Source organism: Lontra canadensis, unplaced genomic scaffold (assembly GCF_010015895.1).
Source record: "Lontra canadensis isolate GAN:19392208 unplaced genomic scaffold, GSC_riverotter_1.0 scaffold137, whole genome shotgun sequence".
NCBI lineage: Eukaryota > Metazoa > Chordata > Mammalia > Carnivora > Mustelidae > Lontra > Lontra canadensis.
In genome coordinates this window covers 2876389-2893762 of record NW_022631131.1, presented here as the reverse complement: position 1 = coordinate 2893762, position 17374 = coordinate 2876389, and the positions used below count along the sequence as shown (strand labels likewise).

The 17374-nt window shown below is 45.7% G+C and overlaps 1 protein-coding gene across 1 annotated transcript in view; it reads right to left on the bottom strand.

The window, feature by feature from the left end:
• The window catches only part of HEATR6 (HEAT repeat containing 6), a 47180-nt gene extending 30338 nt beyond the window's left edge, over positions 1-16842 (bottom strand). The window contains exons 1-2 of the mRNA XM_032843219.1: positions 16837-16842; positions 2260-2494 (exon numbers count right to left, since the gene is read on the bottom strand). Of these exons, the coding sequence (XP_032699110.1) occupies positions 2260-2466 (207 nt within the window). The 5' untranslated portion in view covers positions 2467-2494; positions 16837-16842. The remainder of the gene's footprint in view (positions 1-2259; positions 2495-16836) is intronic.
• Positions 16843-17374: the final 532 nt, after the last annotated feature.

Below are 17374 nucleotides of genomic sequence, written 5' to 3'. Positions count from 1 at the left end.
ACAGAAATACTCATAAATAATTAAAGCGAATTAAATGCTGAAAGAATTAACTGCAAACTCCACGGGGAAATGGTAATTAGGGAGGTCTTATGGAGGTGATTTTTTTAAAAGATTTATTTTAGAGAGAGAGAAAGCACAAGTGGGGGTGGGGGGGCAGAGAGAGGAGGATTGAGAATCCTAAAAAGATTCTGTGCTGAGTGTGGAGACTGATGTGGGGCTCGATCCCAGGACCCTGAGATCATGACCTAAGCGGAAACCAAGAGTAGGACACTTAGCCCACTGCCCCACTCAGGAGCCCCAGGGAGATGGATTTTTTTGTTTTGTTTTGTTTTAGATTTCATCTATTTACTTGAGAGAGAATGAGAGGAGGGGGTCAGAGGGAGAAGCAGACTCCTTACTGAGCAGGGAGCCAAATGTGGCACTTGATCCCGGAAGTCCAGGATCATGCCCTGAGCCAAAGGCAACCAACTGAGCCACCCAGGTGCCCCTCACGGAGGTGATTATTAAGCATAATCTGGAATGATCTGAAGGATGACTAAAATCTGCCAGACAGACAAAGCAAAGAAAGACACAGCAAGCAACGGGAATGGAGTGTGCAAAGACCTAGAATACCAGTAGGTGTGAAACACTAGTAGATGCTGAGGAACAGCAGGTTTTAAATGACTGCACACAAGGCACAAAAGGAGAAGTGACAGGAGACTGGAAAGGCACATATTTTTGATGAAAAAATATCAAATTATAATAATAAAGCAAAAGGTCCTAAATTCCATTCTGCTCCCTGGGGACATACACTATTATTTCATTGTAAACGCTTCCATTTGTTGCTGTGAACTCTTTACATCTATAAATGCATGTATTTTCTTAGACACGCTCCTCACTCTGTATGTCATACTGCAACGAACTGTTCCATAACCTGCTCTGATCATCTACCAATATGTATGGAAGATCTGCCCAAATCAGAGCTTTGCCTTTCGAATCAGATTTTTTCCCATGAAAGAAAAGACCACTCTAGTAGTAGAACAAAGAATGGTTTGGAGAAGAGCTAGACAGGAGGCTGAAGAGAAGTTTGAGAAGACCAGTGGAAGAGTTCAGGAGTCATCTTGCCTGAGAGCTTAAGGCACTGCAGTGGGAGCACAGAAAAGGGAATAAGAAATATATATGAGATGGAATCTGAAGAATCCGCATTGGGTAAGATCTGGGAGGAAAGAGGAAGCACCAGTGTTTGTGCCAGTGTGACCTGGCAGACTGGGCATGTTTTCGTGAGTTGGGGCATGGGATGGGCTGTGGATACAGTTGTCTCCAGAGAAAATGTAACTTCGTTTTTAGGAACTGTCAAATTTGAGGCACCTATGAGCACCAGAGGCAGTGGTATGACTGGGTCAAGAGTTCTGGGAGCTCAGTAAGTAGTATCCAAGGCCTGATGTGTGTAAACATTATTATTACTCTAAACAGGAGGCAGATAGGGAAGAGCTAGTAGGAAACAACATAAAATGGCAGGGAGCATGTGACAGCCTTTGCTCCAACTCTACCTCTGCCTTTTGCCAGCAATATGACACTGGATCTTTACGTGCCTCAGTATTTTTATCAGTAAAGTAGATCTAATACTACCCACGTTGTAAGATTCCTCGGACCGTACACCATAAAGTACCGTACACCATAAAGTACCGTACATGATGGTCTGAGTACCAGGTCTTCAATAAATGGAAGAAGTGAATTTTATATGCAAAGTGTTCTGTACGCAGGGAGTGGAGCCGGGCGACGGGAAGGTGCGACCAGAGATGACACCTGCAGTGTTATCAGAGCAGAAGTCATCAAGTGGGTTTTGTTTTGTTTTTTTTTTTTTAAGATTTTATTTAGTTATTTGACAGACAGAGATCACAAGTAGGCAGAGAGGCAGGCAGAGAGAGAGAGGAAGGGAAGCAGGCTCCCTGCTGAGCAGAGAGCCCGATGCGGGGCTCGATCCCAGGACCCTGAGACCATGACCTGAGCCGAAGGCAGAGGCTTAACCCACTGAGCCACTCAGGCGCCCCTCAAGTGGGGTTTTAAAGATGCGAGTTTGCCAAGCACTGCAGATCTTCAGCTGGAGGAGAGCAGAGACTGCCGCGGTCGGAGGGAGCCTGGGAGCCTAGAGCTAAGTAATGCTTAGCGGAGCTGGGAAAAGCCGGGCGCGGCAGGCGGGAGCTACCAGCTGGGTCCCTGAGGCTGGGGCCGGGGCCAATAGGCGCGGCCCGAGTCCTCCCCACCCCGCACGCCGCCTACCTCCGGAGCCACGCCGCCGCCCTCGCTGTAGTTCTCAGAGATGAGCTGGTCGAACAGCAGGTGGATCTCGGTCCGGGCGGAGCTGCTGTCATCCGGGCGCAGGGCGCAGAGCCTGGCCGACAAGCAGCGAAATCCACTGCTGCGCTCTGGAGGTGGCTCTCGTGGCACTTCGCGCCCAGCAGAGCCGGCGACTTGTACCGCCGCCATCTTTCCTACGTAGGACAACAGAGAAACACTTCCGGGGTATTCCCGGCTCCGCGCGCCAGTTCCGGAAATACTTCTTTAGACCCCGTCGGTCCTCGGAGTGTTTTGCGAATATTTGTCAGAAATTAACTTGGTGTTTTTCTTGTTTTGTTTTTGCTGTTGTTGTAGTTTTACCTCCCACTTGTCTTTGAGTCCTGACTGAAAAGTGGGACTCTATTTGTCCTCCTAGAAAGTGTGTTCCTGGGCAGGGTTGACATGGCTATTTAGTACTAGCGTTTCACCAGGCGGCCTGTAGTTGGAGAGGGGCTGTTGGTGGTGGCAACGGCAGAAACTGCTGGTTCTACGACATCCTTGGATTCTTCTTACATCGTGTGAGAGCCTTTGATTCTTACCCAGGCACAAAACCACCCTGTAAATAGAGGGTATAAGTCCCAGTATTCCTTGCATTTGGCTGTGCATCCTTCTGAGAAACTCGCGCTCCATTACACAAGAAAAGAAATTTGGAAGTTCAAACTGAGCCATGTAAAATATAAACTGCCTACGGGTGACCTGGTTGAGATTGGACACCCCAAGATTTCCTGTAGCCTTAAAAGCAAGAAGCTGGGAAAGAAAATAGCCATTTTAAATGCTGTAAACAGTTTTTAGTCACCCAAGAGGTGAAGGCATGAAATTTACATTTGGTCATGTCTTGGGTTTTTGAATTATGCAAATATAGAGCAGATGCTCATCAGTGGTTCTTAGGAAAACCTCGAAGTCACACGAATGTACACGTTTAATCCTGAGACTAAAACACTTGTGTTTAGCAATAACAATTGGGGACATGCTTTAGAAGAGCTTGTTTTCTGAAGACTTTGGGTTTGGGGAAGAAATACTAATTTTTTGTTTGAATTTAGATGTCATTGTGTTTGTATATTATTGCTTATTCTTGGGATGTGTGTATGTGTGTGTTATGTATTTGTGTGTGTTTGTGATATTCAAGCATTTGCTCACAGAAGATCAGGAGTTGAGACCTAGTCACGGAAGTGTTAGTCTGATTTCTCCCAAAGCAGAGCCTTAGATGAGGTTTATGTGACTGACTTATTCAGGAATGAATAGGGAAGAAAGGAGAATCAGTACACCTATGTACTATCAAATTGGCCATTGCAAAGGGTGAGTGCTCAATCCTCAAGATTTTCTGAGAAGCCTTATGGAATGTTCTCAGACACCCCCCTGACCCCCGTCAAGGAATGGAAGATGGAAGCATATAACTGTCAGCCTTTGAATTCTGTTGTCAGGCCTTACCCTCACCAGGTATCAATTCTCCAATGCTTCTCATTTGAGCATGTCAATGGGTAGTGGTTCCTGCAGGAGTTTCTTGTTGTACAAAAAAGCCCTGAGGCAAAAGTGAGAGGTATGGGGTACTGGGGTACAAGTCCAAGGCAAGTCTCTGATTACCTTGTACTAAACTAGTAGATGCCTGACAGAAACTGCTTGCCATAGCGATGATTAAAACAAGAGTGTAAGGCCAGGAGTATTTGAAGGAATGCACAAGAGATACCCAACACTGGGCTAGAAGCACATGAAGCCTGGTCATCACCACAGTGGAGGTGGTGACCTAGACTGGAAAGGATCTGGGTTCAATGTGGCTCATCTTAGGTTGTAACATGGATGATCCATATTAATATTCAGGACTGAATGACCCAGGAATTGCGAAGTGTGCAGATACGGCCAATACCGGTCTTTTAAGCTCTGATGGAATATGCCCTTGCGGATGGCAGTATGATTTCTACAAGGAAATGAACATTCCTACCTTTTAGTGATCACTAACTGAAGAAAACATACATCAAACTCTCAGGGAGGACTTGAGGGCCCCCTTCCTTGTCTTGTGTTTAGGTGATAACCCCCAAACTGTGGAACTTAGAGCTTGGCAAAAGTTCTCCCAAGAAAATCTCCTCACACATCCTTACTCCTCCTCACTCTCAGTATTTTTTAAACTTACAGAACCTTGGGGCCTTGAAGATGCTAAGCATGTTCACAGCCATTTCCCTTTATAAATTCCGCATAAGGTGATCTGGAACCCTTACTCTGGAATATCACCTCTTTCATATTTTGGAAATCTGTCAAGACTTAATTTTTATCATCTCATTAGAGTCTGGATCATTCTAACTGAAGTAGACTTTACTCCTTACCCCTTCTAATTCACATCCTTGTTTACTTCCTTCAGAACATTGACCATAATGTGTAACAATCTTCTTTATTGTTATATTACCTGTTTCTTCCTCTAGGAAGTGAGATTTGTTAAGGCATACATTCTGTCTGTCTGATTCACTATTTTATCCCTAACACTAGCATGGCACCTGAGTCATGGTAGACACCTCCCAGTACTTACTGGTGGAATGAATAAATTCACTATTCAGCGCCTCCTATTTCCCTTAGGTTGGTTGTTGTGAAAATCAAATGGGATCTTTGTGATACTTTGTAAACTATAATGTTCTATAAATCTTAGCATCCAAGTGAGGTAGATACTGTTATTTTCCCTTTTTACAGATAAAAAAGTTTAAATGGCTTAGAGAAAGACAATTTAAAGGGTTCAAATGGTTTGTCAAGGCCCACACAGGCAGTAAATTGGCTGAAATCAGACCACAGACCAGGCCAGTTGCAATAATGAAGAACATGGACAAAAAATTGTAAGTCTATTTTTACCTCCCATCTTTTGTAATGGGGAAAACCAGAAGAGAGGGGCTGGCTTTCAGGATCCAGATGAGCTAGGATAGGCTAGGAAGGAGGATTGTCCTAGGCTTCTGTTCTAGATTCCTTGAAAATTAGTACTAAATGCCATCATCCCATCTATTTGATAATCATAACAATTGTAGTTAACATAATTGAATGTTTTGTGTGCCAAGTACTTTACATGAACTAACTTCTTTTGTCCTTGGAGCTCTATGACGTGTATATTGTCATACAGATCAGGAAACTGAAGCACAGAAAGGTTAGGACACTTGCTGAAGGTCACACAGTTATGTGGCAGACCTGGGTTTGAAATTCAGAATCAGAATTCCTAACTACCTCACTATAATGCATAGGCTCTGGAGCTGGAATGGGATTAGAGGTAAGACCCTGTCACTTACCTGCCATGTGATTTTGAGCAAATTACTTAATCTCTCCAAACCTCAGCATCCTTATATATAAATAATAAGCATAGTCACAAGGTGGTTGTAAGGATAAATTAGATGATGCTTATGGAGAATATAACACAGTTGCATATCAAGTGCTCCGCAAATGTTACCTGTCTCCCACCCTGTCCACCTCATCATCACCCTTAACCAAATAACCCAAACAGCGTGGGTACTGTTGACAATGATTTATTAAAAGAAATGACTCTTTCCCCTTCCCCACATCTCTTGTAATCTCTACCCACAGACACCCATTTTCATCTGTCTTCCCGGTGAAGGAGTTCCAGTTGTATCTTTGAAGACAGGAAGTGTTGAGAAATTATTGGGGAAGGATGACCTTCAAGATGAGTCTTCATCTGAAAAATGGACCAAAAAATTATACGTGAGACCTGCTGTTTTGGGGACCTGGAATGACAGAATGCAATCGAGAGGGGACAGTTCTCAGTTTCGGGAATCAATAAGCACCTGAAAGAACCAACAAGGCCAAAAGCATCCCAAGGATGTGGGTGAATTGGACAGATATTATATTCTGAACACAAATGGGTTACTTGTAAAGTTTATGTTGATTCTATTGTGTTAGTTATTATATGGACTAATGAATACAGCTTAGTTTATAATCAAGGCTGAATCATGGTAGCTTCTCATTATGCGTTTTCATTTGATGGATATTGAAAATAAAGAAACGATCATGTGAGGACCCTGAGATATTTCTACAGGAAAGGGGTTCTCATAGGTCAGTCTGGCAGTGTGCATCAGAGGCGGAAAATGAACATACTCTTTGGTCATAAATTATAATTCTTAGAATTTATCCCAAGGAAATTAATAAGGGCATATGCACACATTTAATATTCATTATAACCATATTAATAAACAATGAACATATTAAATGTGTATTAATGGGGGTTACTAAATATATGAGTATATATGGTGGACTTCTACAAGGCTGTTAAAGAAGACTGATGTTGTTCAAAGTTGTTCATTAGGTATTTCTAAGTGAAATAGTTAAGAAGTCAAACTAGACATACGATTATCTCATTTCAATATATATGTTATGTGTCTGTGTGTGTGTTTAAAATATGCACCAGAGTATTAAGCAGGTATCATTTGGGGATGGGAGATAATGTGACTGGTTTTTATGTTCTTTTTGTTCAAATAAATAATCTGATTTCTCTCCTAGATATATGATGAGCTAGGAGAGTAAAATTATTTTAAAGGTTTGGAAGGCACCATCCTGTCATAGATACTTCTTGGGAAGGGTGTGAAGAGGGAAAGGCCACAGAGAGACAGGTTTCTATCCCACCCACTTCTGGAAAGTCCCATCAGAGCCAGCCAGCCTAGCTGGGACAAGGTTTGAGGAAGCAGGGAGGGGCTGCTGTTTTTACCTGTCCTTAAACTGCAGCACAGACGTGGCCACACCCATTGCTGACGCAGCTCTCCCCTACGTCACAATCCCAGTCACCGCTGCAGAGCTCAATGCAGGTGCCTATATTAGAACAGACCGGCTGAAAACCACCCTGCTTTAAGCACAAGTGTCAGAGAGGACAGCCCTTGACCGATTGAAAGAATCCGTTCCATTTTTGTCTTCCAGTTGAATAAAAAGGGAATTTGTAAATAGTTACTCACAGAACAACAACTCATTAACATCTTATATATTACAGTTTAAAATGATGCATTCACATGACCACAATAAAGTAAGGCCCACTTTAACGAAGAGCGTAACTGTGTTTGCGGAAGAGAAGTACAAAGAAGTCCCCTCAGATGTCCCCACTTCCCTACTCTGCAGGGAAATGGGCAGAAAAGAGGAGACTCACACCTACCAAATGCCATCAGTGGTGACTTGCAGTCACCCTGCGCGGTGAGTCTGACTACTCTCACCTTACAGGTGTGACAGCTGGGGTGCACAGAGGTAAACTGCCCACTAGTAGGTACAGAAGTGGAATTCAGCTGACACCTGCCTGGCCCCTGGGCCACGCTCCCTCTGCCATCCCACATGGTGAAGTAGATCTTGACAAGATGAGCACATCTCCAAATTTCAAGGAGTCACTCCTGGCCTGAGTGGAGCCCCACCCCCAGGTTCCCAGAGCCTCAGAGTTAGTCTTTCAGAACCAATGAAGTAGGTCCCAGAAGCTGGTGAAGACCCTACAGAAGCTTCTAGGTAAATGTATGCAGAGCTCTGGATGAATATGTGCCATGGTTTTGCTTCTGCTCAGCGATTATCAGGAGTTTCTCTACCTGTTTCTGTGTCTAGACTTCTTTGGGCCTTTGTTTCCTCATGGGTAAAATGGAGCTCTTGGATTGAGCAGGGAAAATGAAGTTCATTTTCCAGTGTCAGTCCTGATCCATAAAGGTGACTCTCTGGGGGCGCCTGGGTGGCTCAGTGGGTTAAGCCTCTGCCTTCGGCTCAGGTTATGATCTCAGGGTCCTGGGATCGAGCCCCACATCGGGCTCTCTGCTCAGCAGGGAGCCTGCTTCCCCCCTCTCTCTCTGCCTGCCTCTCTGCCTACTTGTGATTTCGCTCTGTCAAATAATAATAATAAAAAAAGATGACTCTCTGATGCTGTGTTGAGAGGGCTGGCACCACCTGCTGAGAGGGCTGGGGCTGGCACCAAGCACGAGGCTCGGAAGGAAGAGAATGCTGTTTAGCACTGTAAGACTGTAAGAACGGGCCCGGTGGGGTGTCTTCCATATACTTGCAGCCCTCAGAGAAAGTCAGTGTGATCCCTCCATGCTTCTATCCACTGTTGTTGATTTATGGTGAGAAGGTTCAAGACTTTGTCTCCACTCATAGCTGTTTGGTCATTCCGTAAATCTGTTGATTTCTTACAAGGTGCAAAGCATAGAGCTAAGTTATTCAGAAAATATAAAGATATAGAGTCATTACCTTAAAGCAGCATAGAGTCTAACGATGGAGGTAAGTAAGTCTTGTGTTGAAGGCACAAGAAACAAGGCAGTGCGGACAAGTGTCCTGAGAAGAGGTATATCCAAAGGAAAAGGGGTTCAGAGGAGAGAGGACATCACTTCCAGTTAGATTGACTAGAAAAGGTGAGTCTTGAAGTAGAGGAATCTTTTAAAGGCAGAATTGAGGGGGGTGGTAGAGTCTGATGGAAGAGAAGAGAATTACTGGTAAGAGTTCACAAGGGGAGAAATGTAACTGGGCCTGGCATAGGAAGAGGCATGCAAGGCTCCAGGAGCACAAAGTTTAAGGGGCACTTGCACAGCCCTGAGAGTGAACATCTCCTTAAATACGGCACCCTGGGTGCCTCGTCTCCTCACTCCTTGGCTGAAATACAAGGAATACGGGAAGACTGGCAAATAAATGCAAGGCTTGGGAAGTAGAAGGGGGCAATTGGAAGTCAGGCAGGAAAAGTAGGTGGGGGGTAAAGTTATGGGGCCAGATCTTGAGGACCTGAGGAGTTTGGGTTTCACTTGCTAGACCAAGGGAGGGATAGGACTGTAGTTCACTTAAGAAAATTATTGTGGCATGAGGGTATAGAATTGACCAGGGTTCCGTGAGTAAGCAAACCTCAGAAGCAATCCAGTGTCAGGAAGTGCTGTCAGGAAACCACACGGCACTGTCCCAAGCAAGGGGTAGTCAGGGCCAGATGGGCCATGTGGCAATGGGGAGTGGAAAGGAAGGAGCACACACTAGAGACAATTACAAAGAATGGACGATATTTGGCAACTGGTTTAATGTGGGAGAGGACAGCACAGCAGAGAGAGGATTAAGAGCTGAAGCCAAGAATCTTTAGGGATAAGTAAGAGCTCCAGTGACCATAATCCAGGAGAGAAGAAAAATCTGAGGACTGATGGAGTGGCAAACAACGCCAAGTGCTGCAGAGGTTACAGACTTTTGCTGTTGAGGAGGGTCAAGAGATGTCAGCAGATCCTGGGAGCGAAGTTTCTGGAGACTGACGGGGACAGGAATGGCAATCACCTTTAGGAGGCAAAGGAAGGAGTTGTGGGGAAGTTCGGGGAGAGAGTTAAGATTGCTCCTTTGAGAATGTTGCGGGTAAAAGGAAAAGCAGAAATTAAGATCAGGAATGATCAGGAAACTATGATCAGGAAACTATGTTCTCTTGTGACCTGATCTATTTGTAGCAAGAGACCAAGAGCATGATCAGGAAACTATGTTCTCTTGTGACCTGATCTATTTGTAGCAAGAGACCAAGAAACCCATGGGGGAGAGAGATGCTGGGGAAGATGGCGGGGGGCTGATGGGGCAGCAAGAGGGAAGAGTGGGAAGAAAGACCCAAGGAAAGGAGGAGGGAAGAGTGGAGGCAGAAGGAGAGAGGTGCTGCCGTCAAGGTGGCTCCTGGACTAGAAGATCTGTCCTTCTTGCCTTCCTTCCCCCCACCCCACCCCCAGCACACACCAGTCCCTGCCAGCCCACTTTCCAGCTCCTTCATGCAGAGAAAGGGCTGCCTTTTGCCTAGACTTACCCAGAAGTTGCCGTGGTCTCACCGCAGCCTGGAGCTCCTGTACCTCCGAGCTGAGGGTGAGGAGCATCGCCAGGAGGAGAAAACCCCCCAACTTCATGTTGCTGTCGGAAGTCTTCGGTAAAAATGCAGCAAGGCTGAGGACAGCTGCAATTTATGCTCTCCCGCCCACTGAGCTAGAACGCAAGCCCAGGGGTGGGACTAGGCACATGAGAGCCTGAGCCCTGACCTGAAACTATGTCTGAAGAACTCCCCCCCGTAGGTCTTCTGAGGAAGGCCTTGTTGCCCAAGCCAGTCCTAGCCAAAGGAACGCCCTCCTCTGGCAGATGAGTAAGACTCTCCCAAAGCAGGAAAGCCGTGAGTGGCAGAGAAAAGGGTGGAGTGGGGTGTGGAGGGGCACTAACTTTTATTATGTGCTTGATCCACGTGTTCCTTTTGCAACACAAGCAAATGTCTCCTCTGGGCCAGGCACCGGCTAGGCACAGATACAGCCTTATAGAAATTCCAACCTAGGAACTGGGCATTAGCCAGGGCGCAGCCGCCTGTCTCACTTCTCCACTCCCTGCTCTGGGCCCTAGAGCTCTGGTATTGAGGACACCGAGAGTCAGGAGAGCCAGCAGGGGTGCTCCTAGGTCACGGGCTGCTGGGAAGGAGCCCCCCCACCGCCTTCTTAGTCTCCTGTCTAGGTCTGATTTAGGCGGTTGCGGGGGTCTTTGCCTATATGAAGTACATCCTTTTACGGCCTAGAGTTTCCCTTCATCTTGCCCACCTTCTTTTCTGAGAACCCTAACTCTCAACACACATGCTAGTTTCTTCCAGAATGTTTCTCATCAGGCAGCACAGGGGCGGGAGGGCGGGGACAGGGTGGCGGCTGTAACCAGCCAGCTGGGGAGGGAGATTTCATTTCCTCCTTCTTGTAAGCACTCCTAAGCTAAACCAATGATTTCCTGAAACCTATACTCCCATTGGTTTTTTGGAAGAATACACCCTCCCTCCCTCCCTCCCCAGAGGCAGTGGGGGCAGAGGAAGGCATGTGTAACTTCTGGCCTTGAGCATCATGTCCCATAAGATGTCTTATTGGTAACATGGGATAAGGATGACTGGGCTACTTGGGAATGGTAGGACCAGTTTGCAGATTCTTACACCTCTGGGGAGAGGGCTGACTTCTCTTTGGAAAGTAGAGTCCTTGATTTTCACCAGGGGCCCTGCTTCCTAATTCTAGGGCTATGGAAAGAGACCCTCCCTATCATGCTTCCTTTGTCACAGTTCCTGAAATGCCACCAGTGAGAGGTCCTTTGGAAAAAACCTGACATCATAAACTGCTAATACCTGTGGGTAGGTTAAGGGGCCAGTTATAGGCTATTCATAAAGCAATTTCGCATACTGCTTCAACTGATCCTGCCTATCCCAGTGCTGAAGTCGGTTGGTGTCCAATTTCTGTAACAGAGTCAGAGCCAGACAGAGATATTTGAGAGATCCTAAACGCTGAAAAAATGATAGTGATGTTCTCCCCCATGTAATTCCAAATTTTAAAAAATGTTTCAACTGGAAATAAAAATCTATTTTGAAATAATTTTGAAATTTTAACAAAACTCAAAGGTATGTTGAAATTAAAACTAGTTTCTTTTTAGATGTTCTTTTTTCCTGATTTTATTTTGGGGGCCCTGTTTTGCCAGTGTCCTAAACACATGCTTTGTTTGTCCCTGGGGTCACTCAGAGCCAAGCAGGGCTTTCAGAGCCTTGGCAATGGGGTCCAAGCCTGCCTCCCTTCCTCTTGGCCCTGGCCCTCTGGACTGCTTTGATTGATGCCCCTTGCCTGGTACATCACACTCCTGCTCAAGCTGTTCCTTGAACTTGGAACACTTTTCCCCTTTCTTTCCCCACCACATCTCACCAGGCTCAGCACAAACCTCACTGCCAAAACCCTCCTCAACCTCCACTCCCGGGAGAGGTAACTTTATACTTGTTTGGTCATAACACTTTGTACATTATATTTACAATTATCTATTATTATTTTCACATTTTTCTCCTGAGAATATCCTGATGGTGAGGATGAGGGAGTGGTCTTATGTATCTTTTGTCTTCCAGTGATAAGCATTTGCTGAGTTCAGTAATTATTAGATGAACCCATAATACAGGCAGTGATAAATGAATGGGAGTTTTGGTTAAAGGATGAGGACAGAGAGAAGAGCGGGAAAGCAGAAGGGGTTTTGGAGCATGTGATGGAGAATGGGTCTGAACAGGACACGAAATGCATCCTTTAGTTGCCAGAATGGAAGTCCCATAAAGGCACCAATGGCAGGAAGGGCACGGTGTTGAAGCTGGATAAACTTCCATTGAATCCTTCCATGTGGCCATCTCCTGGGTGTGTGCGTGGGCAAATATTAATGAATGAAAAAACTGCATTCAGTTCTTGGAAAAAGCCTTATTGATCTCTGATTGTGTCCCATGCTGGGTACTAAATTCTGGGTACTAAGTGCTGGGTACTAAATGGGGTGTGAGCAAGGTGGACTTCCTCTTACAGAGGAGGAGGTAAACATTCTACAGTACCCCGGCTGGTATAAAACAATGAAAATAGTCTGTTCATAGAAGCGAATTTTAAGCCAATGTCATCTGGCTTCCCCAGGCCTACGAAGGGGAGTGCCATTTGCATTTAAACTTGACTGTGCTGCCACTCTGCCACACCCCACCCCCGAAAAAACCAGCAACCTTCAAAGGGTTTCCCAGTTACGGTTCTTCCTGTTTCTCAAACTATAGGATGGAGGAAATGTGACCATTCCAGAACCCTAAGTTCAAAATCAATCCAAAAAGGCTAGATTTTCTCAGTTGCAAATTTGGAATGCTGCAGGAGAGAAATGGATCTTCCAATTGCTGATAATATAAACAAAGTTGCTGAGGGCCCTGGTGTGTGTTTGGGGGGGAATGTTAAGGGAGCCATTGTAAGCAGCAAGCTCCCGCACATGGTTTCCAACACAGACAGACACTATTACTGCCATTTTACAGAGGAGGAAATGGAATCCTGGAGAGGTTTAGTAATATACCAAAATAATATGTCAGAACTAAGGTCAAACTCCAAAGACTGTACTTAACTGGGACACATTACTGTCAGGCTCAGTCCAACTGCCTAGAAGATAACTTTGACTTCTCTCTGGGACACAGATAAATAGGTTTGTGAGGACACAGCAACAGGCCTGGTGCTAAGATTTCATACACAGAACACAACCGCTTTGGGCTAAGCTGTTTCCTACAGCAGATTCTGATGCCCATTCCTTAAAGGTAGGGCTCACCCACATAGGCGTCACTGTGGGGGCGCCTGGGTGGCTCAGTGGGTTAAGCATCTGCCTTCAGCTCGGGTCTTGCTCTCAGGGTCCTGGGATGGAGCCCTGCATCAGGATCCTTGTTCAGCTGGGAGTCTGCTCACTCTCTCTCTCTCTCTCCCTTTAACCCCCCTCCCCAACTGCACATTCTCTCTCATTCAAATAAATACACAAAATCTAAAAAAAAAGAAAAAAACTGTCACTGTGATTTTAAGAGAGTTGAGGTACAGCAATAGGGCCCTTATTTCTGGCTGTTCACTAAGACCAATGCAAGCACTGCCCAGCGCTTAAGACTGAGGACTCTGGGGTGTGACAGATCCAGTTTGCCTCTGGCTCTGCTGCTTGGCAGCTGTGTACCTTGTGAAAATTAATTGCTCTTTCTGAGCCTCACTTCCTCATCTGTAAAGTGGGCGTTTTAATTCCTATTGCATCGGCCTGCTGGGCAGATTAAATGAACACATACGGACACATATCTATTCCTGGAAGAGTCCTCAAAACAACAAAAAAAGCAGCTATTATTATCATTAATTTCTACAAAAGGGAATGTATGTCTTTCTCTTCCCAATAGCAGGGCACGTACAGACAGCCCGTGCAAAAATGTATCAGTTCCCCAAGGAAATATCACAAGAGAAAGGGGAATCAGAACCTACCCATATTTTATTCTACTGGGAATTATCAGCTGAACCATCAACGCCATGAAGTTGTCAGCTCAACAACTTTATGTGGGCTCAGGATTCCCATCTGGAGGTCAGGAAACCTAGCATGGAACCAAGTTTTGTCCAACGAGGATCAATGACGTCACAATCCAATACCATTTCTCCTCAAAGTGCTAAAGAGCACAGCAATCGTCTAGAAGGGATTGTCCCCATTCAAGAGTCCCTGCTCCAAACAAAAACTACTTACCAGCACTGCCTCGTGAACACTGATCTGCTCCAAATCCCAGCTCTGCCTCTCCCTGGGTTCTTCAATTGGAGCATGAGACTGAGGGTGAGGTCATCTCGAGAGGATAACATCTGGTCCCCAGGAGAATATTAAGCATGTGTCCTCCTGCCTAGATCTCTGTGCTGTGTCAAATCTTGATCACGTAACAGGCAGGAGTCTGTGCTCAGGAGCCTGGCCACCTGGGTCAGATCCCAACTCCATAGCTGTGCGACCAACCGTGGACAAGTTACTCAACCCCTGGGAGGCTCAGTTTATAAGAATAGTACCTGCCTCACAGTGTCAGGGGTGAGAATGCAACGAGATAATTATGTTCATAATTCAGCACCATGTCTGGAAGACAGCAAGCACCCCATAATGGTTGCCGTTTCCAGGATCCATGATAGTATTATTCAAAAAGGAATTCTTGCTTATAACTGAGTGCACCCATATTTAAGCCTCAGACTGTGTGACCTTGGATAAGTCATGCTGTGGTTGTGGGACGCAAGGGTCCTCATTGCTAAGAGCTGTTGCTAGAGCAGGAAGCTCACAAGTACCCCCGCCCCCCTCCCCCCCAGTTTGAAACCCCACTGATGTGAGCACTTCTGCTTTACAAGGACAGTGGCGTATGCTTCTCCTTTAAATGAAGTGAGTTCTGTATTTCCGGTGCTCTTGAGAATGCCAGAGCAGAAGAGGCCCGTGGGAAGGGGCTCTGGAAAAGAGGACAGGTGCTGAGATGCCACCCTGGGCTTCCTCTTCAGATACAATGTCTTATGGCCCTGCCTTCCCCACTCTCTTCCCTCCTGCTCATCGTTGTATCATCCTTCTATCCAGCTCCTTGTCCTAACACAGGCAAGTGGTGGCTGACGGACCTGCCAACCTCCTCACCACCGGTTTGGAGAGCAGCCCCTGCAGCTCTATGTGGAGAGTGGGGAGGGCTGCAAGGAGGAGGACACCCCCATGCCACGTTGCTGTGTGGCGTTTCCTTGGGTGACAGTGCCGATGGGCAGAGATGACCTGACATTCATGCACTTCTGGCGACTGAGCTGGGCCAGGGTGTGGGACCTGGGTGGAGGCAAGGGTATTTGGAAGCTTAAGCCCTGATATGGGCAGCTGACCTTTCTGGATTATACAGATCCGTGTTTAATATTGAATAATGGCGTATCTTCAAATAAGCTCTCTGAAGCCAAGTAAAATAGTTTCTTCTGCCTAATAATCAAGACTGCTAAAGAACAGAGGTCTCTATTCTTCTGAGTTTTATTTACTTAAGTAAATAAACTATACCCCACGGGAGGCTGGAACTCATGACCCAAGAGCATGAGTGGCATGTATCCTCTTCTGACTGAGCCAGCCAGGTGCCCCAGAACAGAGGCCACTTTGAATGGCGGAGGGAAAGGGGATGAGCACCTCTGTGTGCCAGATTTTACAAACATACACATATAGAAATTGGATCTTATAGATACATATTTTTAAGTAGTATATATAAATTGATCTTTAAACTGGTAGATATGTGTATGCTATCTCCATCCCCTTTAAAAGCAAAAAGTACTCTCAGAGTTTATCTCCAATACACACAAGGAGAGAAGTCACTCCCCACTCACTTCCTAATGATTCAGGTCCTCCTGATCGAAATCCCAAGCTCTCTCCTCCACACACACACAGAGTTCACACCTTTTCCTTACACATTCCCATTCACTAGATTTTAGATCCAAATATAAATATTGCAGGGCTTAGAACCTGGTCTAGGAATGGGGACTGGCAACCTCTCACTTCTCCCCCAGTCTCTGCAGAACTAAGAATTCCTCATCCGGTCACGCTGCCCAAAATGCTAACAAGTAGAGATTTCCTTGGGTAAATAAGCCTCAAGCCACATTCAGGTGCAAGAAAAAACCCCATATCTGAGTATCACAACTTTTTCCTTCCTTCCACCTTATATAGAATCCTCAAGGTTTTCTTTCTTTCTTTCTTTCTTTCTTTCTTTCTTTCTTTCTTTCTTTCTTTCTTTCTTTTTTAATTTTTTGAGCCTTCTTTTTATTTCATCTTCTCAGAAACACTGACCTGGCTTTTATGTAGAAGTTTTCAGTCTTCCTTTTGCAAAGCTGTTTGGAAGAACACTCATCTTGCAAGGGAGGCTCTGTGGAAGGTCTGAGTACTATGCAGCCTTGGCCACAGTCAGTGAGGTCAGCCTCCCTAGGGGTAGCAGGCGGACCCATGTCTCCTTGAGAACTTACATTACAGTTCCCAGCTTCCCCCGCAGTGAGCTATGGCCATGTGACTGAGTTCTAGGCAACCCAATGTGAGCAGAAGTGACAAGCACCACTTCTGGGGAGAGGCCCCTGATCACCCCCTCCCCACCACATGCAACCCTGCATTCCTCCCTTCCACCTGCTAGCCTGAAGCACACAGACAATTAATTCAGGGAGCCAAGTACTGAAATTGGTGAATCAAGATGGAAGGCACCTGGTCCTCAAATTACCAACTGGAAAAAAGCTGTCCGCTGTTCAAGATGACACATTCTGGATTTCACAGCAGGAAGGAGTGACCCTCAACTGAGTGAAGCCAGTAAAACTTGGGGGTTTATCTGTTGTTGCAGCTAATTAATGTAATATGAGTTCTAAGTAGTCACACACACCCCTTTCGACAAGTGAGTTTGATCTCTTTCTTCTCTCCAGCCTCTCCTGCTCCCAACTCCTCTCCCCCCACTCACATTGCATTCCTAAATGGAGAGGCTGGCCACTTTTTGAGATTTCTGATTTTCTGAAGTCCCAATTGATATTTTGTGAATAGTATTGGTGGTGTGGCTATAATGGAACACTACGTTCTTATTGCCTTTAAGGACTACCAGCCCAGGCTGCCATTCAGATGTAATTTCATTTCTTCCTACAGGCTGGGGGTGCTTGAGGACTTTGGGGTGATACTATTGTACAGTGTATTGGTGTAGTGGAGGGAATATTTGTGAACCCTGGGATTTTGGGAGACTGAGAAAGTGAAGCTCAATGAAGAAGAAAAAAAAATAGGGGGACACACACCTTAGAGTGGGATCAGCTTGAACTAGGCACAGATTGCCGGATCATCAGTGACTTTCCAT